General features: G+C 33.7%; 1 protein-coding gene and 1 non-coding gene across 3 annotated transcripts in view; one reads left to right on the top strand and one right to left on the bottom strand.

The window, feature by feature from the left end:
• Positions 1 to 24,876, top strand: part of DNAI4 (dynein axonemal intermediate chain 4) — an 81,824-nt gene that overhangs the window by 40,192 nt on the left and 16,756 nt on the right. For both annotated transcript variants that reach the window (XM_059135816.1, XM_059135815.1), the window contains 5 exons: positions 3,308 to 3,463; positions 7,886 to 8,080; positions 18,352 to 18,563; positions 21,692 to 21,778; positions 22,959 to 23,110. In XM_059135816.1, the coding sequence (XP_058991799.1) occupies positions 3,308 to 3,463; positions 7,886 to 8,080; positions 18,352 to 18,563; positions 21,692 to 21,778; positions 22,959 to 23,110 (802 nt within the window). The remainder of the gene's footprint in view (positions 1 to 3,307; positions 3,464 to 7,885; positions 8,081 to 18,351; positions 18,564 to 21,691; positions 21,779 to 22,958; positions 23,111 to 24,876) is intronic.
• On the bottom strand, positions 3,493 to 3,596 carry LOC131810670 (U6 spliceosomal RNA). Its single transcript, XR_009345652.1, has one exon. It is a non-coding gene; the product is annotated as a U6 spliceosomal RNA (small nuclear RNA).

Raw genomic sequence — 24,876 nt, 5'->3', positions numbered from 1 at the left:
ATGTGTTATACACTCTTCTGTGAATGATATGTATTTCACAGAAAATTTTTATTTAAAATAATGAAAGTTTAGGGGTGCCTGGGTGGCTCAATCAATTAAGCATCTGCCTTTGGCTCAGGTTATGGTCCTGTGATCAAGCCCCACATCAGGCTCCCTGCTTAGTGAGGAGTCTGCTTCTCCCTCTCCCTCTGTGATTTCTCTCACTCTCACTCTCTCTCTAATAAATAAATAAACAAACCTGTTTTTACAAAATAAAGTTTATGTTAAAAATATCAATACTAACCAATTAAATATTAGGTCATATTTTGTGTAAAGAAGTAGTAAGACCATTTAAAATTTAAAAGTATAGTATTTTATTCAAGACAAAAAAAATGCTGCTAAATATTGATGCTGACAGTGTTTTTCTCCTGTGAGTGACTAAGCCTATTACAGTTGGTAAAGGGACTGAAGCCTGTGGGTTGAGGAAAATGTTGCACTAGCTGTGCTTAGACTGAGTATGGCAGCGTTATGATTATGGGAAAAACAAATTCTTAAAACTTCTTTTCTATTCCAAAGAAGCTTTCTATAGGGTGGCCAGTAAGTCTAGAAATATAGATAACATAATTTTGTCATTCTTTGTAGTGTAATATCAATAAACCATTTATTATAAGAATAAAGTCTTGTGGATCAGTAAAAAAACACATGTCTTCTTTGCCTGATTTGGAATGAAACTGAAAGAGATTCAGGAGTCAGCTGGAAATCAAATATTAGCTTTATTACTTATAAAGATAATTGAAAAAAATGTAGCTTTAAATCTGCAGCTCAGTGGATTTGCCATTTCTTCCTTCCAAAATAGATCTTACCAGCCATAAATGGCACAGCTAGACAAGCAGAGATCTCCTTTTTTAGGAGTGAGAATGGACCAGAAAGCATGCTTTCTGCCACTGAACAGATCTAACAAAAGAATTCAGAATTGTCTGAGCACAATTCCTTCTCCTAAACTTTCCTGTAGGATTAGTCAGTCACTTTTTCTCTGGTAATGAGTGAATGAGGGACATCAAGAGACCAAGGTGTTAATTTAGTTGAAGTTCACTGTGACGATGCATAGAAAGTGAGGAAAAAATTTTCCATCCAACAGTATACATATAGTAATTTATGCTAAAGTGGCATTTCAAATCAATGGGTAATTCAATAAATGTATTAGTATTCCTGGTTAAATTTTAAAAATATAGTTAATCCTACAACTATAGATTTCATAAAGTCATCTTGTTTTGTATGTATATTATACTACAATAAAGTGTATTTTTTATAAAACCAAGCGATATAAGCTCATTTTTATTAAGAAAATACACTTATGTATTTGTTAATATGTGAATCTGGAAGGACACACACTGGAATGTTAGCAGTTATTATCTCTGGGTGATGGAAATACAAGTCATAGTTATCTTTTTTTTAATAGCATATATTTTTACTCAGCTAACAAGTAAAATTATTTTTCTATAAATGTTATATGGCTAATTGCCCTCTTTTTATAGTCTGAATTAAACCAGTAAATAGAAATAATATTTTATAATGGGTAAAAACTATTTTGACATATCCTGGACTCAAAAATGCTCAAAACACAGGTATAGTACGGAATATGTCATTCTGATACTAGTTAAAACTTTCCTTAGTAGAATATACCAGTATAAAATTGGAAAGTCACAGTCATTCTTTTCTTTTTTTTTTTTTCAAGAAACAGACTCAACTATGGAGATCGAACTGATTATCAGAGGGGAGGTGTGTGGGAGAATGGGTTAAACAGGTGATGGGGATTAAGGAATGCACTTTTGTGATGAGCACCAGGTGTTGTATGGAAGTGCTAATTACTAAATTGTACACTTGAAACTAATATTACACTGTATGTTAACTAACTGGAATTTAAATAAAAACTGAAAAAACTCCATCCTCCCAAAAATGAACAAAAAGCAATCACTATTATTTATTGTTTCATTTTTTACATAATATTATGGCATGTGGTATGAGATTTTTTATTTCTTAGGTTAATTTATTCAAATGTATAAATGTCATGATGGTACCCAAACTAAAATTACCAATGTTATTTATCTTCAAACAAGAAACAACTTTAAATCACCCTAACATTTTATGTTGCTCATTTATAACACGTACCTTTATTTATGTAGCAATTATTGCTGACAATGTAACAGTATATTCCTATATACTCAAATTACTAAACTTTCAGTTAAAGTAAGAAAAAGAAGGTTAGGTAATTCATTATTCAAAGACATAATTTCTTTTTATGGTCTTTTACTTTATGAACATGGAAATTGTACCCTTTTGAATTCAGCAAAATAGATGAGGCATTCTGTGTATAACTTTGTTGTTAGATATTATTAAAATAAGTTCAATAAAATAGGAACGTTATTATGAACTGTGAGTTAACATTCTCACTAATTGAAAACACTGAGATATCCAAAGCTCCTTCATTTTATTTTATGAAAATAAAAGTCATAGCAATGAAGTAGTTGCATTTATTATATCCAGGTCTTGTTTTGATTTTTAGAGAAAAGAATTATTAAATTACTATACTTTAAACTTTCATAAGCTTAGCACATAGAAATATTTTATTACATGGTCACTGATAAAATAATTGCTACATGAAATTTTCATTGTTGTATCAATAATGAAAAGGGTTGGAACTTTTTTTTAATTTGCAGATAAATAACATTTTCAGTCTTTGGAGACCATTGTTATATTTCCTCATTTGAAAAAATTATAGCCAGTGCAAACAAAAATTTTTAAAAAGGGAAGGTAATAACCATATTACTGTACAAGTTTCTTGAGAACAGTCAACCAATTTCCCAACAAGTATAATCTTTTCACATAAGCATATGAGTTTTTTTGGAATGGAATTAGATGATTATAAATTAAAAGCTCTATAGAATATAAAAGAACATTAAATCCTTATTGTGACATGGTTGTCCAGGTCCATATCAAGTAAGACCTATACTGACAGATGGATGAGATTATGCACCATCAGCTTGGGATAGAGGGGTGAGAGGTGTGGGGATCAGAAAGGATGGTGAGGATAATTTGGAGTTATCATTAAAACACTAATGTACATGTAGATGCAAAAAGTGTGATAGCTAAGAATCTCAACCTGTTCTCATGATTTATTTCTTTTTTATCTTTACTTTCTCCTATTGTAAAAAAAATAGTATTCATTTCTTAAGCAATAGATGTTCTTAGATTTTACTATAACTAGTTATGTATAAGCTAATTTATTAGAATTTGATTTAAAATAATTTTTACCTTTCTCTTTATTTAGGTATAATGTCCAGTACTTGGGATTTATATGATTCTTATAATGCTATGGAACTTTCATCTTTACCAACAAAACAATCTATGCTTGAATCAAATACTAAAGCAAGTATAGTTTCTAAAGATCATGAGCCAAGAATACCAGGGAGTACTATAGAAAAAAGTAAGATTTCATTTATTTCAGGTTTTTTTTTTTTAATGGAGTGTTTCACAAATTTGCATGTCATCCCTGCATGGGAGCTATGCTAATCTTTTCTGTACCTTTCCAATATTACTATATTGCTGCTAAGCTAACACTCTTTCAGTTTTTATTTAAATGATGTTTTCACATGCCCTTGTAAATGAATTCTTTCTTACCAGTTACAATACTTACTTTCTGGTGGAACATGAAACTACAACTTTTGCTGAGAAATAGCATTGTTATTCTTTTGCATCATCCTGGACTCTGAACCCCAAATTTAATTTTTCTTGGATAACTGTCAAGAGTTTCAAAGATTTTATGTTTCTCTGTTGCTTCTTTACTTGCTCTTAAGTTTTCTCTCATATATATAGGAACATGTGGGTTCCATAATTTTCTCTCTTTCCGTAGACTGTATAATTTCTAAGAAAAAGTGTATACTAACTTTGTGATAGATTAAAATGGAGATAAATTAACAACTATGGCTTTTAATTGGGGATAATTTTACTTCCTCCAGGGGACATTTGGCAGTATTTGGAGAAGTTTTTGGTTGTCCTGACTATGAGGACATCTTTTGGGTCAATGCCAGGGAAGAACCTTTTGATATACAGAACAGCCCCCACAACAAGAAATTACGTGGCAAAATGTAATATTACCAACATGGAGAAATCCTACATTAAAACTTTAGCTTTTAGTGGGGTTATGGACATTGGGGAGGGTATGTGCTTTGGTGAGTGCTGTGAAGTGTGTAAACCTGGCGATTCACAGACCTCTACCCCTGGGGATAAAAACACATTATATGTTTATAAAAAATAAAAAAATTAAAAATTAAAAAAACTTTAGCTTTTAGTATTCTAAGATTTGAGATTAAATGCTTTAATTAAAGTCAATATAAAATTTTAACTTTCCAAATATACTTAGTAACATGGAAGAATTTTTACAAAGTCCAGTTATAGGATATTTGTTAAATTCCACTTCTGATTGTTTTGTGGTTATGCAGTTATACAGTTTTACTCTCCCTATTCTAAACTCGGAGTAATTTTTCTTATGAAATGATATCACTACATATAAAAGTAGTCTTTATTTCAGAGTAACTAAACCCTGGCAAGTTTTGGTAAAGTTTTGGCAAATTTTCATAAACTAAATTGAAATATTTCTGTTCTCACCCATTTTACCCAAAGACAAATGTAATATGTAAAAATAGTAAATCAGAAAATGTTTTTGAAAAATCGTTTAAAGAGAATTGATCATTTTCAGAAAATTCTCAATTGTTCATTTTTCATTTATAGGAAAGCCATTGATTTTGTATTTTAAACTTATATATTGTAACCTTGCTCTAATTGCTTATTAATTGGAGAATTTTATTTTTTTACATTTTTTTGGATTTTCTACATAAACAACTATGTCATCTACAAAGCTTTTTTCCTTCCAATTTGTATAACTTTTATTTCTTTTCCTTGAATTATTGTATTAGCTAGGACTTCTAGTATGATGTTGAATAAAGGTGGTGAGAGGCAACATCCTAACCTTGTTCCTTACCTTCATGTGGAAATTTTCAGGTGTTCACCATTAAATATGTTAGTTTTTCATAGATTTTTTGGTTTTTCATAGATTTTTTAAAAATCAAGTTGAGGAAATTCACTTCTATTCTTAGTTTCCTGGGAAGGTTTTTCTTCTTCTTTTTTCTTTTCTTTCTTTTTTTTTTTTTTTAAGATTTATTTATTTATTTAAGAGGCAGAGAGAGAGAGAAAGGGAGAGTGTGCGTGTGAGTAGGGGCAGAGGCAGAGGGAGAGAGAGAGGTAGCCCCCCCTATTGAGCACAGAGCCTGACTTGAGACTCAATCTGGGGACCTTGAGATCATGACCCTGAGATCAAAACCAATGCCAAAATGGAGTCCAGTGCCTAATCAACTGAGTCACCCAGGTACTCCTGGGACTTCTTGATATAATGGGTGTTAGATTTTGTCAAAAGAGTTTTCTGAATCTAATGTGATTTTCCTTCTTTAGCCTGTTGATGGGATGGGTTACATTAATTGATTTTCAATTGTTGCACCAACTTTGCATACATGGGACTAACTCTACTTTGTTGGAGTACCTAATTCTTCTTATACACTGTTAGATTTGATTTGCTAATATTTTGTTGAGGATTTCTGTGTTATTTTTATAAACAGTATTGTTCTGTAATTCTTCTTTTTTGTAATGTCTTCACCTGGTTTTGGTGTTAGAGTAATGACAGCCTAACAAAATGAATTGGGAAGTGTTCACTCTACTTAGTTTCTGAAATAGATTGTATAAACAAGTCTTAAGTGTTTGATATAATTCACCAGCAAAACCATCTAGACCTATTTTCTATTTTGAAACTTTATTAATTATTGATTTAATTTCTTTAACAGAGTTAGGCCTAATCAGATGATCTATTTCACTTTGTGTGAGTTTTGGTAGGTTGTGTCTTTTGAGGAATCGTTCCCTTTCATCTAAGTGATCAAATCTGTGAACATAGAGTTACGCACAGTTTTCCTTATTATTCCTTTGGTGTATGGGATCAGTAGTGATGACACCTCTATTATTGCTCATACTAACAATTTATATGTTCTTTTTTTTTTTCTTGGTTAATGTGACTGATGATTATGAATTTTGTTGATCTTTTCAAAGACTTAACTTTTAATTTCATTGATTTTTTTTCTGATGATTTCCTGTTTTCAACTTCACTGATTTATGCTTTAATTTTTATATATATTTGTTTCCTGCTAGCTTTAGGCTTATGTTATTCATCTTATTCTAGTGCCATGAGATAGAAGCTTAGATTATTAATTTTTGGATCATTCTTCTTTTCTAATATATGCATGCAGTGTTGTAAATTTCCCTCTAAGCATTCTTTTTGTTGAATCTCACACATTTTGATGTTATATTTTTACTTTGAGTTGGTTCAACTATTTTAAAATTTTATTTAAGACTTCTTCTTTGACTTATTTTTTATGTATTTTTTAAGAATTTCCAAATATTTTAGGATTATCCAGGTATCTTTTTTGTTGAATTCTAGTTTAATTCCACTATGGTCTGAAAGCATACTTTGTATTATTTCTATTCTTTTAAATACGTTGAAGTTTGCTTTGCTGACCCAGAATGTGATCTAGCTTGGCAAACATTCCAAGTAAGCTTGATAAAAAACATATATTCTATTATAAAATAGTGTTAGAGTCTCCAATTATAACAGTGGATGTATCTGATTCTCCTTGTAGTTCTATCAGTTTTTGCCTTAAATATTTTGTAGTCTTGTTTTCTGCTGCACAAATGATTAGGATTGCTGTGTCTTCTTGGAGAACTGACTTCTTTATTATTATGCAATGCTCCTCTCTATTTCTGATAATTTTCCTTGCTCAGAAGTCAACTTTGTCTGAAATTAAATATAGCTACTCCATCTTCTTTTGATTAGTGTTAACATAGTATATAATGCTCTTTACCTTTATTCTATCCATGTCTTTACATTTAAATTGGGTTTCTTGTAGATGATACTTTTTAAATGTGGATTTTATTATTATTTAGGCATGGTAAGGCCAACAGATGAGGACACCACTGCCATTGAAAAGATAGCTTGTATTACTCACGGATCTCAAGAGGAGGGGACGTTCAATTCTGTGAGCTATAAGAGAAGCACCAGCATCAGTCAGGAGGCAGAAAGGAGGGGAAAATGTGACCAAGGGTCTTTGCTGAAGTTTCTGTAGATGGGAGATCCCAATCTAAACATATGGATACTTTAAAGTAGAGACCTTTCTGAGCTGTGGCCGTAGAGAGATATAATGACTGAAGAAGACTGAAGAGATGTGATGATGTTGTCTTCCAAGAAAGGTGTGGGTGGCCACTAGAAGTTGAAAAAGATAAGGAAATGAATATTTAGAGCCTCCAGAAAGGAACATAATCCTATCAACTTTTTGATTTTAGCCAATGAGACCTGGTCTGACCTCTAACCTACTGAACTCCAAAATAATAAATCTGCATGGTTTTAATCCACTTAAGTTTTTGTCGTTTATTTTAGCATCAGAAAAAAAAATTAACACAGTGGTGTAGCATTTTTAAAAAACTACAATCAAATCAGACTTCCATGTGAAGACTAATATTATTATTTAAATTTGAATAACAATGTATACAGATATAAATTACCTATGAAGTTATCATTGTTTATCTTCTGATAATACATTTTTAAGTGGTTAAGAATTCCAGAATGAGATAATATATGTATATATTCCATGTGCTTGGTACATGAAAGATATTCAATAAGTGTCTATTGAAGTTTTGAATATTGGAGGAAAACAAGTACTGACAAAATGTGACTTTTATAATACTTAGAATACATGAATCATCTAATACTATTTAAATTATTTTATCATTGCGTCATGTTTGTATTTTTCAGACAGTGAAGCTAGTTCTTTAATGGATATAGAAAATGTACTTCTGACTAAAATCCATGATGATGAAGAGGATCGCTCAGAGTCAATAATGAAATCTGACAAGTTTCGTCAGGATTTATTTTTTATGGAACGAGTTCTAATGGAAAATTTATTTCAGCCCAAACTTGCAGCTTATCGTCAGCTTCCTGTTTTAAAAGGTATTTTTAAAAATCACATTTGGGGATGCCTGGGTGGCTCAGGTAGTTAAGTGTCTGTATTTGGCTCAGGTCATGATCCCTGGGTTCTGGGATCGAGTGCTGCATCAGGTTCCTTGTTCAGCAGGAAACCTGCTTCTCTCTCTGCTTGCTTCTCCCTCTGCCTGCCTCTTCCCCTGCTTGTACACGAGTTCTCTCTTTCTTTCTCTCTCTCTCTCAGACAAATAAATAAAATCTTTTTAAAAATCACGTGTTAGACAAGCTCAAATAATTAAAAGAATTAAGTGGAATTATTTCTAAATGTAACCTCTAGACTGGGTTATCACTTATTGAAAGATACATACTATATAGCTTTTAGCATTGAATATCCAAGTAACATTAGAGTTCAGACTATAGAGCCCACAAAAAGAGGTAGTCCCTTAGATTAAAATCTTCATAAGCTTCTGTGACATTTTTCTCTCTCTTGCCCCTGCATTGAATTATTTTCTCATATGTAAAGCCCCAATCCATTACCACTGACACCTTCCAACTTCTGGTTTTTATTACCTTTCCTTAATTGTATTGCAAGGGCATTCTTCCTGTTCTCATTGCTAAATCCCAATTCATGTTCACAGAATATTTTAAAAGATTTTAGAGATTAACTCAACCTTTCACTTTTTGAATGAAGAAGATGAGATGTATAGAAAGTTTCCAAGATTAGAGCCTATGACAAAGCTAGGCATTCAGACAAGTTCTTCTGATCTCATTCTAATTCTCTTTCGACTCTACTATCCTGTTGTGCTGATGTATCCTATACTTGGGTTTGAACATGGTAACATAACTGTTAAAAAAAATGCAGTAACTTCCCATTGCCTAGAATAAATTATAAACCCTAAGATTTTCCTTGTGCTATCTTCCGGTTAAACCTTAACCCCCATAAATAGGCATTTAATCTGATATTTCTCATCATAGATTAATTGTTTTGGTATATCATATAAGGGACTCATATAGTAAGTACAGTTGATCCTTGAACAAGGCAGGGCTTAGGGATGATGACCCTGGCACAGTACAGCTTTTGATTCCCCCAAACAGCCTACTGTTGACTGGAAGCCTTACCAATAGCATAAACAGTCAGTTAACACACATTTTGTGGGTTATGTGTATTATATACTGTGTTCTTATAGTAAAACAACCTGAGAAAAGAAAATGGTATTAAGAAAATCATAAGGAAAGGAAAATACATTTACAGTTTTGTACATACACTAGCCTGGGCCAGGGGCAGTGGGAGGGGCTGGTCCCAGAATGACAAAGTTCTGCAGTCTGGTGGCCTCAGCTGCCCAGCAGCAGCTGCTGGGTGGGCTCATGGGTGGCAGAGGAAGTATAGAGGCACAGCAGAGCTGGACCACTGCCTAGAGTTGTATATACCAGGTGTACTTCCTGGAGGTGGCCATTTCAGCTGCAGCCAAACAGGAGTATGCTGCTCTCTTTCTTTTTTCTTTTTAAAATGCCTTTATTATAAAATTAAAATCTAGGGAAGCTCCTTTTTCCCCTGTCCAAAGACTTCATTAATACAGATATTGGAACAAAAATATCATTTATGGATTGGTAAAAGAGGATATCCACGGACACCAGTCCAGCTTCTACCAGGCAGTGCCATCCTCGCACAGTCACCATGCCAAGGTCAGCTGGGTGCCTCACCATCCAGAATGTATAGGTTAATTCCTGCCCCCAAAGACACTTGGGGATGAGTCCCCACATTTTCCGCTTGAGGTGATATTGACTTTTCCTATTCCACTGGCCCTTGGGCTATTGCCCCACATTAACTATTACTAACTGTTACTCTTTTTCTCCTTTTGCACAAAGGTGAATACAGACTTTCTTTGAATATAGCAGGGTATCAGGAGGTAACCAGTCATATGTATTTAAATTGACCAGCACATAAGTGATGAAACTTTTGATAAGAGTACCCCATAGGTGCTCTTCAACTCTGATTTCACAAGAAGAGAGAGGGTAAAAGAACTCAAAGAAATCCAACATCCCTCCCATTATAGGACAGACAGTTCCCAAATAGATTTCATAATGCTGGGGTTTCTGGTAATACAGGTAAGGCTTTTGTTTAATTCTGACCTGAAGCCTACACTGGTTACAGATTATGGACACAACCACCACAGGGAAGAATCTGCACTAGGGCCTGCAACAGGACCAAGGCCCACGGCTCCCCTGAAGCAGCCCTGGAAGCCAGTGGGTGGAGGACTCTGTGGGGCTCTGTGTACAACGCCATCACTGCCATCTGGTTGTATTCTTCTGCTTTAGCTCAACCTTCTGCCTGCTAGCCCTGGATGCACTACCTGACCACCCTACCCTCACTTGTGGTGACCTGCAGACCTTCCCTCAGTAGGCCTCCCCTGGCACTCATGTAGCAAGTGCTGCCTCTGTGCCAGTTGCCTTTCATTCCATCTTTGGAGAGTGGGTTGGGTAGTTGCAAATAAACACCTTGTGGCTCTTGCTGTTAATGCTTTTTAAAACATCTTACATATAAATGGATTCACACAGTTCAAACCTGTGTTGTTCCAGGGCCACTTGTATTCTTTCATGTCTGGCTTCTTTCCCTCAACATAATGTTTTTGAGATTCATCAAGGCTGATGAATGTTGTCTTAAAGACTAATCATGTTGAATACTTATTCATGTGCTTTTTTAGGTCACTTGTGTATCTTCCTTTGTGTAATGTTTGGTCAAGTCCTTTGTCATTTTTTAAAAGATTTTATTTATTTCTTTGACAGAGAGAAAGAGAGATCACAAGCAGGCAGAGAGGCAGGCAGAGAGGAAGGGGGAAGCAAGTCCCCTGCTGAGCAGACAGCCGGACGTGGGGCTCTATCCCAGGACCCTGAGATCATGACCTGAACCTAAGACAGAGGCTTAACCCACTGAGCCACCCAGACGCCTTGTCTTTTGCCATTTTAAATTGAATTATCTTTTCTTTTTAAAAATCAAGTTGTAGGAGTTTATTTTTATATATTCTGGAATAAGCTCTTTGAAAGATACATGTATTACAATTCTTTAGTCTAAGTCAGTAACTTACCAATATGTTTTTCTTTTGATAGTAGAAGTTTTTAATTTTAATGAAGTCTTATCTATAAGTTTTTTTTTTCTTTTGTAGTTAATGTTTTCCATGTCCTCTTTAAGATATCTTCGCCTGCCCAAGACTGCAAATGTCTTTGTCTTATTCCTAAGCTTAAGGAAAAGTATTCAATATTTTCATTAAATATGATGTTAGGTGTAACTTTTTGTGGATACTTTTTGTTGGTTTGAGGGAATCTTCCTCTTTCTAGTTTTCTAAGCATTTTCAAAAATATATGGGTGTTGAATTTTGTCCAGCATACCCACAATAGTGAACACAATATTTAAGGAGAAGAGCAAAGCTGGAGGACACACACTACCTGACTTCAAGATTTGTAAAGCTCTAGTAGTGAAGGCAGTGTGGTACAGACAAAAGAATAGACACATATTTCAGCAGAACAGAATAGAGAGCCCCAAAATAGGTCCACATAATTATAGTCAACTGATCTTTCACAAAAGAGAAAAAGCAATTCAATGAAGAAAAGGTAGTCTTTTCAACCAATGGTACTGAAGCAAATGGTCATTTACGTGCAAAATAAAGAATCCAGACACCAACCTTTTATCATTCACAAAAATTAACCCAAAATCGGTCATAGACTTCAATATAAGATACAAAACTACAGAACTCCTAGAAGTCAACATAGAAGAAAATCTAAATAATCTTAAGGTATAGCAATGACTTTGGAGATTTAACACCAAAGGCATGATAAACTTCTCCACTGTAAAAGACATTATGAGGAGAATAAGAAGTTATGTCACAGACTGGAGAAAATATTTACAAAAAACATATCTGTTAAAAGACTCATCCAAAATATATAAATATTTCTTAAAACTCTATAATGAAAAACAACATGATCAAAAAATGGACAAAAGACATTAACAGACACTTCCGCCCCCAAATATACACAGGGCAAATAGGCATATAAAAAGATGCTCAACATCAGAGCTCACTAGGGAATTGTAAACTATAACAGCAATGAGATACCACTACATACTTATTAGAATGATGAAAATCCAAAACACTGACACCACCAATACTGGCAAAGATATGGAAAAAGAATTCTCATTCAGTGCTGGTGGGATTGCACGATGAATAGTTCCGCCACTTTGGAAGACAGTTTGGCAGTTCCTTACAAAACTAAACATACTGTTACCATATGGTCCATAATCACACTCCTTAGTATTTACCCAGTGTGGTTGAATACTTATATACCCACAAAAACCTGCACACAAATGGTTACAGCAGTTTTATTCATAATTGCCCAAACTTGGAAGTAACCAAGATCTCCTTCAATAGGTGAATGGATAAATAAATTGTGGCATATCCAGACAATGCAATATTATTCAGCACAAAAAAGAAACAAATGTTCAAGCCTTGAATGGATGTGGATAAAACTTAAATGCATGTTACTGAATGAAAGAAGCCAGTCTAAAAAGACATTATATGGTATAGTTCCAAATGTGTGACATTCTGGAAAAGACAAAAAATATGGAGACAGTAAAATGATTATTGTTTTCCAGGGACTTGAGGGCTGGGAGGAATGAATAGGCAGAGAACATAAGATTTGTAGAGCAGTGAAACTATTCTTTCTGACTATTATAATCGTGAGTGCATGCCATTGTGCATTTGTCCAAACCCATAGAATTTATACACCAGAAGTGATCCCTAATTGAAACTATGGAGTTTGGGTGATTATGATTTGTCATTGTGGGCTCATTGATTATAACAAATATATCACTGGTGCAGAATGATGATTCTGAGGGAGGTTATGCATGTATCTGGGTTTGAGTGTAGAGGAACTCTAAGTTCCATTTTTTTCTGTGCATGTATGAGTTTGAGTGTAGAGGAATTCTCTCTACTTTAAGTTCAATTTTTCTGTGAATGTAAAACTTCTCTAAAAAAATGGGTCTATTAAGGAAAACGCTATTAACATATACTTAAGGATTTAAAGGGAAATAATATAATGAGGAAAGCAATGAAAGCTACATACAGAGCCAAACTGAACTTCTAGAATTGAAAAATCTAATACTTGAATGAAAAGTTCAGTGGATGGTCTTATTGGACCAGGAGATCAGTATCAGTGAGGTTAAAGACAAAGCAGTAGGAACATTCCAAACTGAAGTACAGAGAGAAATAAGGCTAAGAAAAAAAAAAAAAAGGAGCCTCAGTGACTTGTGCTACAAGGTCATGTGGCTTAACATACATGAAATTGGGGTTGTAGTAGTGGAAAAGAGAAGAGGAGAAGAAGAAAAATAATTTGAAGAAAAGTAACTGAAAAATTTCCATACTTAAAAAAAACTTAAACCAATTATAAAAAGCTCAATGAAACCTAAACAAGATAAATACAATGAAAACCACATTGAGGCACATCATAAGTAATATGTCAGAAAATCTTAAATGTTGCCAGAGAAAAACATGACATCTGGAGAATAAAGCTAATAATGACCTTATTTCTCATCAGAAGCCAGAAGACAATGCAGTGACATTTTTGCTGTGCTAAAAAATTCTACACTTAGAGAAAATATCCTTCAGAAATCAAGGTGAAATAAAAACATGTTCAGACAAATGAAAGCTGAGAGAATTCTTTGCCAGTAGACAAACATTGCAAGGAATGTCAAAGGAAGTCCTTCAGACTGATAAAAAATAATAACAGAAATTAGGATCTACATAAACTAATGGAGTGCTAGAATTGAAAAATGTGAGTGAAAGTTAGAAACATTTCTTAGTGTTTAAAATTTTTCCTTAAAAACTTCCAAACTCATTTTATGAGGCCAGCATCACCTTGATCCCAAAACCAGACAAGGATCCCATCAAAAAAGAGAGCTATAGACCAATATCCTTGATGAACATAGATGCGAAAATTCTCACCAAAATACTAGCCAATAGGATTCAACAGTACATTAAAAGGCTTATTCACCACGACCAAGTGGGATTTATTGCAGGGCTGCACGGTTGGTTCAACATCCACAAATCAATCAATGTGATACAACACATCAATCAAATTTTTCCTTAAAGATAATTAAATTGTCAAAATGATCACCCATTTTATTTGGCAAAGCAAACAACTTAGAATAGCCAAGCCAATTCTGAAATAGAAGAATAAAGTCGAAGGACTTACCCTATCTGATCACAAACGATTTGTTATAAAGTTATAGTAATGTAGGAAGTGTGGTATTTGTCTAACAGTAGACATATAGATGGCTGAGATAGAATAAGAATGGGTCCAGAAATAAACACAGACTTATATGGTCACTTGATTTTTGACAAATATGTCAAGATGAACTAATTTAAAAAGACTGATCTTTTCATAAATGATGCTGAAACAATAAGATATCCACATTGAGTGGGGAATGAACCTCAACTCCCATGTCATATCATACATATAAATTAACTCAGATGGGCTATAGATTTAAATATAAAAATTAAAATTATGAGTTCTAGAAGAAGTCAAAAGAGAAAATGTTTGTGATCTTAGAATCAGAAAAGATTATTTAATACACAAAAATCCCAAGACATGAAAGAAAAAAATTGGTAAGGCTTTTGAGGTAGTTAAAATGTTTGCTCTTTGAGTAACACTGTTAACGGGGGAAAATGCAAGTAACAGTCTAGAAGAATATTTTTACAACATACCTCTGTCCAAAGACATAAATTAGGAATATGTTAAGGACACATACAGCCTATAAAAAATATAGACAGTCTTGGGGCACCTGGGTGGCTCAGTGGGTTAAAGCCTCTGCTTTTGGCTCAGGTCATGGTCTCGGGGTCCTGGGATTGAGCCCCACATCGGGCTCTCTGCTCAGCAGGGAGCCTGCTTCCTCCTCTCTCTCTGCCTGCCTCTCTGACTACTTGTGATCTCTGTGTGTCAAATAAATTTAAAATCTTTAAAAATATATATAGACAGTCTAATAAAAAATAGGCAAAAGATTTGAACAGAAGCTTCACTAAAATATACATGAATGATCAGTAGACACCTTAAAAGGTACTAAACATGATTTGTTGTCAAGGAAATGCAAGTTGAAACCATAACAAAATGCCACTGAACACTAGTTGGAATGGCTAAAATTAAAAAAGACTGACAACACCAAACAAGAATATGGAGTAACTGGGTTTTTATATATTGCTGTAGGAGTTTGAAATTGTACAACCATGCTAGAAGTCTGCTGGGAAGTTTCTTAAAATGTTAAGCATAGATCCACCCAATCCACATTGCTATGACTATGTTAAGCATAGATCACCCAGTGATCCCTGTCCCTGAGTATTCAACCAAGAAAAGAAAACATATGTCTGCAAAAACACTTATGTAAGGATGCTCATAGCAACTTTATTCATAATAACTCTGGAAACAGCCCAGATGTCCATCAACAGGTCAATGCATAAACAAATGATGGAGCACAACTCAGGAATAAAAATGAATGAACTACTTACATAGATAGTAACCTTGATGGATCTCAAAAGCATTGTCAAGTGAAGGAAACCAGACACAAAAGAATACATACCAACAAACCCGTTTATGTGATATGCTATCACAAACAAAACTAATCTGACGTGATAGAAATCAAACCAGTGTTTGGCTGTGGGGGGTTGAGCTTACCTGGAAAGGGGCATGAAGAAACTTTTTTGGTTTATCGATATATTCTCTATCTTGACTGGTGTGTGGGTTACATTGGTGTGTATATTTATCGAAACCTATTAAACTGTACAGCTAAAATCTATGCATATCAATGAATTTTCTCACAATTAAAAATACTGCAATATTTATATTATCTTGGGTTCATTTAAAGAGTGATATGCCATTGTTATTTCTTAACAGCTATTGAGGTATAACTGACATACAATAACTGCACATATTTAAAGTATATAACAGGCTTTAATACAGCATCACAATCGATGATATATACAATGATATGTCGTGGTAATGAATGTATTCATCACCCTCAAATTTCTCTTCATGTCCTCTAGAATCCTTCCTTCCTGTTTCTCCTTGCCCCATCTCATCTTTAAGAAACCACTGTTTTGCTTTATATCCCTATATAGATTAATTTATATTTCCTAGAATTTTATATAAAGGTAATCATACATTATGTACCCTTATTTATCTGGCTTCTTTTCACTCAGCAAAATTATTTTCAGATTTGCCAATGTAATATATCATAGTTCATTTCTTTTTATTACTGATGAGTATTACATTGTATGACTATCCTGCACTGTGTTTATTCTTTCTCCTGTTGATCAATATTTATTTCCAGTTTGGGACCATACAAATGAAGTCGGCATGAATATTGGTATACAAGTCTTTGCTTGGAAATTTGCTTTTATCCCTCTTGGGTCAATAACTAGGAATAGAATAGGTGGTACATATGTAAAATATATATTTAATTTTCTTCTTCCCTAAAATATGCCTTGTAAACACTGCTTTAGCCAAATTTCATAAAATTTGTATGTTGTATTTTCATTTCATTAAAAATTTTTAAAATTTCTTTTGAGACCACTTCATTGACCCATGTGTTATTTATAAATATCGATTAATATCCACATATTTTGGGATTTTCTACCTGTATTCTATTATTAATTTCTTATTTAATTCCATTATGGTCTGAGAATATACTTTGATTTCTATTCTTTTAGATTTGTTAAGGTCTTTTTGTTTGTTTGTGATCCATGATATGGTCTATCTTAAAGAATTTGCTATGATACTTGGGAAGAATATGTATACTGGTGTTTTTGGATGGACTGTTCTATAATTGTCAATAGGTCGAGACGGTTAATAGTGATGTTCAATTTATCTGCATCCTTACTGATTTTCTGTCTTCCTGTTCTATCAGTTATTAAGAGAGGAGTGTTGAAATCTGAACTGTAATTGTGGATTTATTTCTCATTTCAGATCTATTGTTTTTTGTTTCATGTTACGTAACTTGTTAGGTCTATACACATTTGGGGGGTTGCTATGACTTCTTGCAGAATTGACTGCTGATTTTTCCAATTTATACAGGCAGAAATCTGAGGAATATATATGGGAATGGATATTAAGGTTGTAGGGTAAAGATGGAAGGAATATAAAGTTACATCAGATCAAGTTTACTGGTATGGGTCCACTACGCAGAGATTCTGGACCCAGTGTTGGAGTTCAGGGGATTAGAAATGGTTCTAATGGCTTAATTTCTCCTTTTCTCCTTTTCTCTCATCCTTGAAGAGCTCTGTGGTCACTCTTCTCTATAGGTCAGACATTACAGTGGGAACTGCTGCCAGTAAACTGAAATCCTTGAAAATTGGATCCTGAATGGCAGGAGATAAGTGGTAACACTTAATTGCCAAAGGAAAGGAGGGCTTGGTTACCATAGCAGGCAAAGCAGAAATCAGAACAGTCTGACTCACAGAAACTCATGACATTGGCTAGTTGATCATCACGTCCCTAGAAGAGAAATAGGTAGGGGCTGTATTGGTTTGCTAGGGCTGCCACAACAAAATACCACAAACTGTGCAGCTTAAACAACAGAAATTTACTTTCTCATAATTCTGGAGGCTGGAAGCCCATGATCAAGGTGTGAGCAGAGTTGGTTTCCTCTGAGGCCTCTCTTCTTTAGCTTGATGTCATAATTGAGTCTGCAGGTACTTTTCCCTTCAACAAAATATCACACCAGTCCATTACCGGTCCATAATATTGATGATATTATGCTAACTGAACCCAGTGAACAAGAAGTAGACTTATTGGTAAGGTATTTGCATGCCAGAGGGTGAGAAATAAATCTGACAGAATTTTTTAGGGGCTTTCCACATCAGTCAAATTTCCAAGGGTCCTGTGGTATGGGGTATGTCAAGATATACCTACCAAGGTGAAGGATAAATTGTTTCATCTTGCCCCTCTTAGAAGCAAACAAAAGTTACAATGCCTAGTAGACTTCTTCATTCTTTTAAGGCAACACGTTCCTCATCTGGACGTTTTACTTGGCTCATTAACTGAGTGAACTGAAAAGGTGCTCCTTTGAGTGGTACCCAGAACAACAGAGGATTCTACAACAGGTCCAGGAGGTCATTCGGAATGCCTTGCCATTTGGGCCATATGTTCCAGCAGATTCACTGATGCTTGAAGTGTCTCGAAGATAGAGATGCTGTTTGGAGACTTTGCCAGGCTTCTGTAGGTATAGAGGAAAATAATCTCTTTTTGTGATTTAATTTTAGAACCAGAACCTGAAGAACCTGAAGACTTTCTAGAAGGTGAAAAACTTGAACAAGAGACAGAGGAAGAGGTTAAGAAGGAAGAGGAAGAAGAAATAGAAATAAGTACAGAACAGTCAACAATACCAGCCAATTTGGAACGACTTTGGTCCTTTTCCTGTGACTTAACCAAAGGTCTTAATGTGAGCAGCCTTGCCTGGAATAAAACAAATCCTGTAGGTTATTGAACATCTTAACAATTCTATCTTTAGCATTTAAAGATAACTGTCAAGTACTAATGAAGTTTTCTTTTTCTCAGATTTTAGGCAAGGGATTTTTGATATAAACCAGAGTTTTAACACCCTTTTACAAGTTCATGCTTCAAAAATGGAAAATGAAAATAGTTCTAAAATTTCCCCTTAAAATGAAGACATCATATTTTTATTTTAGGAGATGTATTTGGGACACCATATTCTCTGAATCCATATCAGACATGGAAAAGAAAACCAGAAGATCATATATAATCAATTTATTTTTAGATATATCAAACTTGTATACCCAAATTTGTATTTTTCTTAGAGTATCATATTCAGAATTATATACTTATTCTAGTGACTCTGAAAATGTGCAAAATAATTTTGGGATTCCTAAAATTAACTATTACTACCCAAAATAGCAAATATTTAAACAGCACTTACTATGTACCAGGTGCCATTGCCAGCACTTAAATTAACACAACAACTCTGAGTTAGGTACTATTATCCCCAATATGATGATGAGGAAACTGAAGTACAAAAAGGATAAATAACTTGGCTGAAGAAGTTACACATCTATTAAATTCCCAGAGTTATGCAACTAGTAAGTGAAACAGATAGACTCCAAACCCAAACACCTGGCTCCAGGGTTCTTGCTCTTAATTGCACTGCTGCCAGAAATCATCTTGAGGCAAATTATAGGAACCACCAAGTTAGGAATAGTAGGTTTGCTTTTAAAAAAGAGAAGATTATAGGGGTGACTGGATGGCTCAGTCAGTTAAATCTGACTCTCGAATTTGGCTCAAGTCATGATCTCAGGGTTGTGAGACTGAGCCCCACGTCAGGCTCCACGCTGGGCATGGATCTTGCTTAAAGAGTCTCTCTCTGTCCCTCTCCTCCTTCTCTTTAGTTTAAAAAAGAGAGAGAGAGAGAGAGAGAGATTATAGAGTAATGAGACTTATTTTTTCCTGGGGTTTATAAACTGCTTTTGAAGACATGATTCTCAATTAAAGATTCCAAAAACCTTTTGTGTAGTGACAATATCTTTGGAATATATATTTAGTGTATTTGTAAGTGGTCAAAACAAATTTGTTTGTTTAAACTGCATTGTACTATGTTTAAGAATTAGCCTTATTATTTTACTGCCACACCTTATAAGGTGCTATGTGCAAATATGCTAGTTGTTATGGTTATTAAAAAACAAGTTTTATAATCATTTTTATAGAAATGTATGTAACATTATTTAAATTATGCACATTATTTTTTAATAACATAAAATGCTTTAAGTATGGATTGGTCTTTATAAAACTACATTTAAAAACATCTTGTTAGATAAGTGAGATTTAATAATCAATACTAACTGTATAATAAAGACAAATCAATCATTTTTAGAAACTGAATATACTAGCATTTTAAATGTTAATGTAGTGCTATTGAGATTAAAGTTAAATAATTTTTAATGAAGCTTCCAATATGACAAACATCTATCTTCATCAGTAATAATGTATCATATTTATTAATTCATTCTACAAATACTTACTGAACATTCACTCTGTGCCAGGACCTCTGATAAGGCACTAGAGTTGCAGTAGTAATTTAGTCACCCAGAGACCCTGCCTGCATAATGGTCTCTATGTGCTTTAATAAAGGGAATAAATAGTGGTGTGGGAATACATAAGAGAGGCTCCTGAATGTTTCTCAGAAGAAGTGGTGCCTATGCTGAGTCTAGAAAAGATTAATAAAAGCTTGTCTGTGTCAGGGTAAAAGGAATAGTGATGAAAAGTGGTTTAAGACAGAGAAATTATAGAGAGATGATGTTGGCTTGAAAATAGGGTTGCGGCAAAAATATAATAATATATTTTTGATAAAGATATTCTGATTATGAAGATGAGGCTGGGTTTGGTCAGTTATTAAATTTTTGTCTACAAGTATTTCTTTTTTTTTTTTAATTTTAATAAATTTTTTATTTTTTATAAACATATATTTTTATCCCCAGGGGTACAGGTCTGTGAATCACCAGGTTTACACACTTCACAGCACTCACCAAAACACATACCCTCCCCAATGTCCATAATACCACCCCCTTCTCCCAAACCCCCTCCCCCCAACAACCCTCAGTTTGTTTTGTGAGATTAAGAGTCACTTATGGTTTGTCTCCCTCCCAATCCCATCTTCTTTCATTTATTATATACACAATGGAATACTATGCAGCCATCAAAAGAAATGAAATCTTGCCATTTGCGACAACATGGATGGAACTAGAGCGTATCATGCTTAGCGAAATAAGTCAGGCGGAGAAAGACAACTATCATATGATCTCCCTGATATGAGGAAGTGGTGATGCAACATGGGGGCTTAAGTGTCTACAAGTATTTCTTGAAATGACCTGCTTTATTAATCAGTTCGGGATGCCATAACAAAATGCCTTAGACCGGCTGGGTTAAAAAAAAAAAAAAAAACCCAGAAATTTATATTCTTGTAATTCTGGAGGTCAGGAAGTTTAGGATTAAGGTGCTGGCTGATTTGGTTACTGGTGAAGGCTCTCTTCCTGGCTTGTAGATGGCCACCTTCTTGCTGTGCTCTCACGTGGTAGAGAGAGCAAGCTCCGGTGTCTCTCCCTCTTTTTATAAGGCCCTCAATCCTATTGGATTAAGATTATGACCCTTATGAACTCATTTAATCCTGGTTACCTCCTAAAAGTCCTATCCTCAAATACAATGAGAGTGGGGATTAAGAAGGCAACACATGAATTTTAAGTCAAGAGACACAATTCAGTTCATAGCACCCTGTTTTTATATTTAAAATAATTAGGTCATTCTCAAAACCCCATAAAACATAATGTAGTAATACAATCTTGGAAGAGTATCTCAATAAGTAAAAGAACTTTTTAGCAATTGGTTCTTTTTAGATATTCATTAGTCTGAAAATATGATGAGTATTATTATTTTGCTTTAGAAGATGGAGATGTAAAATAAAAATAGTAGGTGTTTTTTTTCAATAGAAATTTCTTAATGCTATTTTAATGCAGTTCATTAATATGCATCTTTACACATTTTCCAATATTTTTATGCCATCCTCTCTTATTTTAAACGTATTTTGCTGGTTTTCAGGACCTTTTGGCTGTTGGCTATGGGCACTTTGGATTTAAAGAGCAAAAAAGAGGATTGGCTTGCTGCTGGTCAATAAAGAATCCTATGGTAACCAAATAGGAATAAACTCATATTTAGTTAATTAAATGTTGACATAATTCTCATAAAATACATAGTTGTATGTGATAATTAAAGCCAAAAAAGTGACCAAGAAAGACTTTATTTTCTTTGGTTTTAATCTGTAAGAATTAAAATTTGTTTTTGCTGATATAGGATAAATTCATTTAATTAATATTTATCAAACATTTACTGTGTGCTGTTAGATCTGATGATCCAGAATCAAGCCATTATTTTTTATCAAATTGAAGAATAAATTTGTAAGTGAAAATCCTTTGAAAATTAATTTTCATTTAATACTGGGTTGTTTCTTAATGTATGAATAAATCATCACCTTATAAGATAGATTTCTGCTATCCTGAATACATGAGATAGATGAATATGACCATGTTATTAGCATGAATTTTTCAAGAATAATAAGAATCAATCATATTTTTGTCAAACAGTTGTAACCAATATGTTACTTTGCAGGTTTATTTTAATTTTAATTAATAACTGAAATGTAAAGTAGAAAACTTAGAAAAGGATCAGAGGGCAAAAAAAAAAAATATTAGAGCTACAGATATCCCCATTCTATTAGGAAGCTGGGTTTATGTAAAGTAAAAGAAAGGAAGGAAGAAGCAATTTTAAACATGGAAGAATTGATCCATCATCAGTAAGTTGTCTTCTTCTCCACATAGATTGTTAGAAGCAGGAAAGAATTTAGATTAGACATTAAATAAAACAATAAAACTCTTCACAGAGTTGTAGAAAAGAAATCCACTGTTTAGAAATGTCTAGATAATCCAAGCATCTGAAACAGATACTGGAAGATAGGAACATTGCTAGATAATTTGTTTGGAGCCCATACTTGTCTCTTAAAGAAGGTGATCTATGATGATCATACAAATCCTGTGGAAAGATTACCAAAATAGGATAATTATTGGAGAAGGCCATGCTGTATTTCTTAAAAATTATTGAGTTCTGAGGATTCACCAACATAAAGGAAATAACTAATTGATGTTTTGTTCTCATCTAACTAGAAGTCAGAAGGAGAGGAGTAACTGAATGTAGACTATCTCTTCTTATGTTTCCCCTGCCACCACACAGTCTACCATTTAGTCACCATTATGTTCTATCTTTTATGGCCTGCAAAACCAATTTTAAAATGTAATATAATTTTCTTATCCAGTGGCCAGAACGCATTTATCAGAGTCCATATGGAGTTACTGCTGTGGATTTCTCAATTGGAGCACCTAATCTCCTAGCAGTTGGCTATCACAATGGCAACATTGCCATTTATAATGTACAGAGCAACAGTAATGTTCCAGTTCTGGATAGTAGGTGAGAATCCAAGAATTAGGTAAACATATAATATTAGGTAACATATAATAAGTGCTTTTTTAAGGGAGAAGTAAAAATTTAATGTTTTTTAGTTTTGAGTGAATGTTTTTGTTGTTGAGAGTGATACCACTATTTTTCAAACATTTAATAATTCCTCATTTACTCTATCCTAAAATCTGCATGCTCTCTGCCCACCTCGCCAACCTTCCTCAACAGTTTATGCTTATTCTTTCAAATTTTTTTTAATTTCCCCCGCTTTATTTATTTATTTATTGTACAATTGACAAATAAAAATAATATACATTTAAGTTTTTTTTAAAAGCGGATCAATGTAAATATTTAATATATGTATATATTGTGGAATGTTTACTACAATCAAATTGATTAATATACCCATCACCTCACATACTTACCTTTTTTGTATTGGGGGGGACACTTAAGATCTACTCTCTTAGCAGATTTCAAGTATATAGTACATATTAACTATGGTCATCATACTGCATATTAGATCTCTCAAACGTATTCATCTTGTAACTGAAAGTTTGTACCCCTTATTGCTTTGGTGTCACCCCTCCATGTAACCTTCCCATTCCATTCTTTTGTGCATTTGTATTAGTTATCATAGTACTTACTACACTGTATATGTATGTATATGTATATATATCACATACATCTTCCTGAAGAGTTGTAAGTAACTTGAAGGATTAAGTCTTACCTGTGTATCCTCAGCCTGTCACATAATATCAGGCATGTAATAGGATTATAGTAAGTGTTCGATTAAGAATAAATGAATGAATGACTGATATTGAGAAAATAAAAAGTTTAAAGTGGAAGATATTGAATATATTAGGTTTTTATAATAGATCAGATACCAGTGGGCAAAAATGAAGTAGTGTATTTATATTAGTGTTTGAATAATTAGCTAGAACTGAAAATAGGCATAAAGCAGGGTCCTTAAGCTTAATGTTGAAAATACTTGCATAGCTTTGTAAGCACAAGCCTTTGTCTAGTTTCTGGGAAGAGGGTCTATGACTTTTACCATATGATCAAAGCTATATGACTTTATTTTATTTTTTAAAAGATGTTATTTATTTATTTGAGAGAGAGAGAGAGCACAAGAAAGGGAAGGTCATAGGAAGAAGTAGACTCCCTGCTGAACAGAGAGCCTGATGTAGGGCTCCATCCCATGCCTCCAGGATCATGACCTGAGCCAAAGGCAGTCACTTAGCCAACTGAGCCACCCAGGCACCCAAAACTATATGATATTAAAGAGATTCATAACTATTTCTTTGGAAGGTTCGCATAAAAAACTCCAAGGAGTCAGTACTATGAACAGAGCAGCCCATTATTCTATAGGAAAACAGTAATCTGAGAAGCAATTTCAATTCTTCAGAAAAATGTTAAATCTTACCATAGAGAGAATCAAGCCAGTGGGCAAACCTGAAACATAGAAAGAAAGGTGAGGTAATTGTTTATTTAAGTAAGATTTAAATAATTTATTCATTTATGCTATTAAAAAAAATCCTTACAAAGGTGAAGATACTTATACTCAATGTGTCCAAAATAAACTTAAATAACTTATTCAGGAAAAAGTAAATGAAGAGAGTAAGAAAAATATATTCTTAAAAGAAAGAAAATATTTTCTTTTGTATTTCGTTATGGCAGTTAATATAATTAGAGGCAGTAAAATTTTCCTTTTGTAAGAAATGTGAAAAACAAAAAATACTATGTGACAAAATGATTATTTCCCCTGTTTTTTGAAATAC

This window comes from Mustela lutreola, chromosome 10 (genome assembly GCF_030435805.1).
Source record: "Mustela lutreola isolate mMusLut2 chromosome 10, mMusLut2.pri, whole genome shotgun sequence".
Lineage (NCBI taxonomy): Eukaryota > Metazoa > Chordata > Mammalia > Carnivora > Mustelidae > Mustela > Mustela lutreola.
Note: the sequence above shows the minus strand (reverse complement) of the source record. Positions and strands in the feature narration are given on the sequence as shown.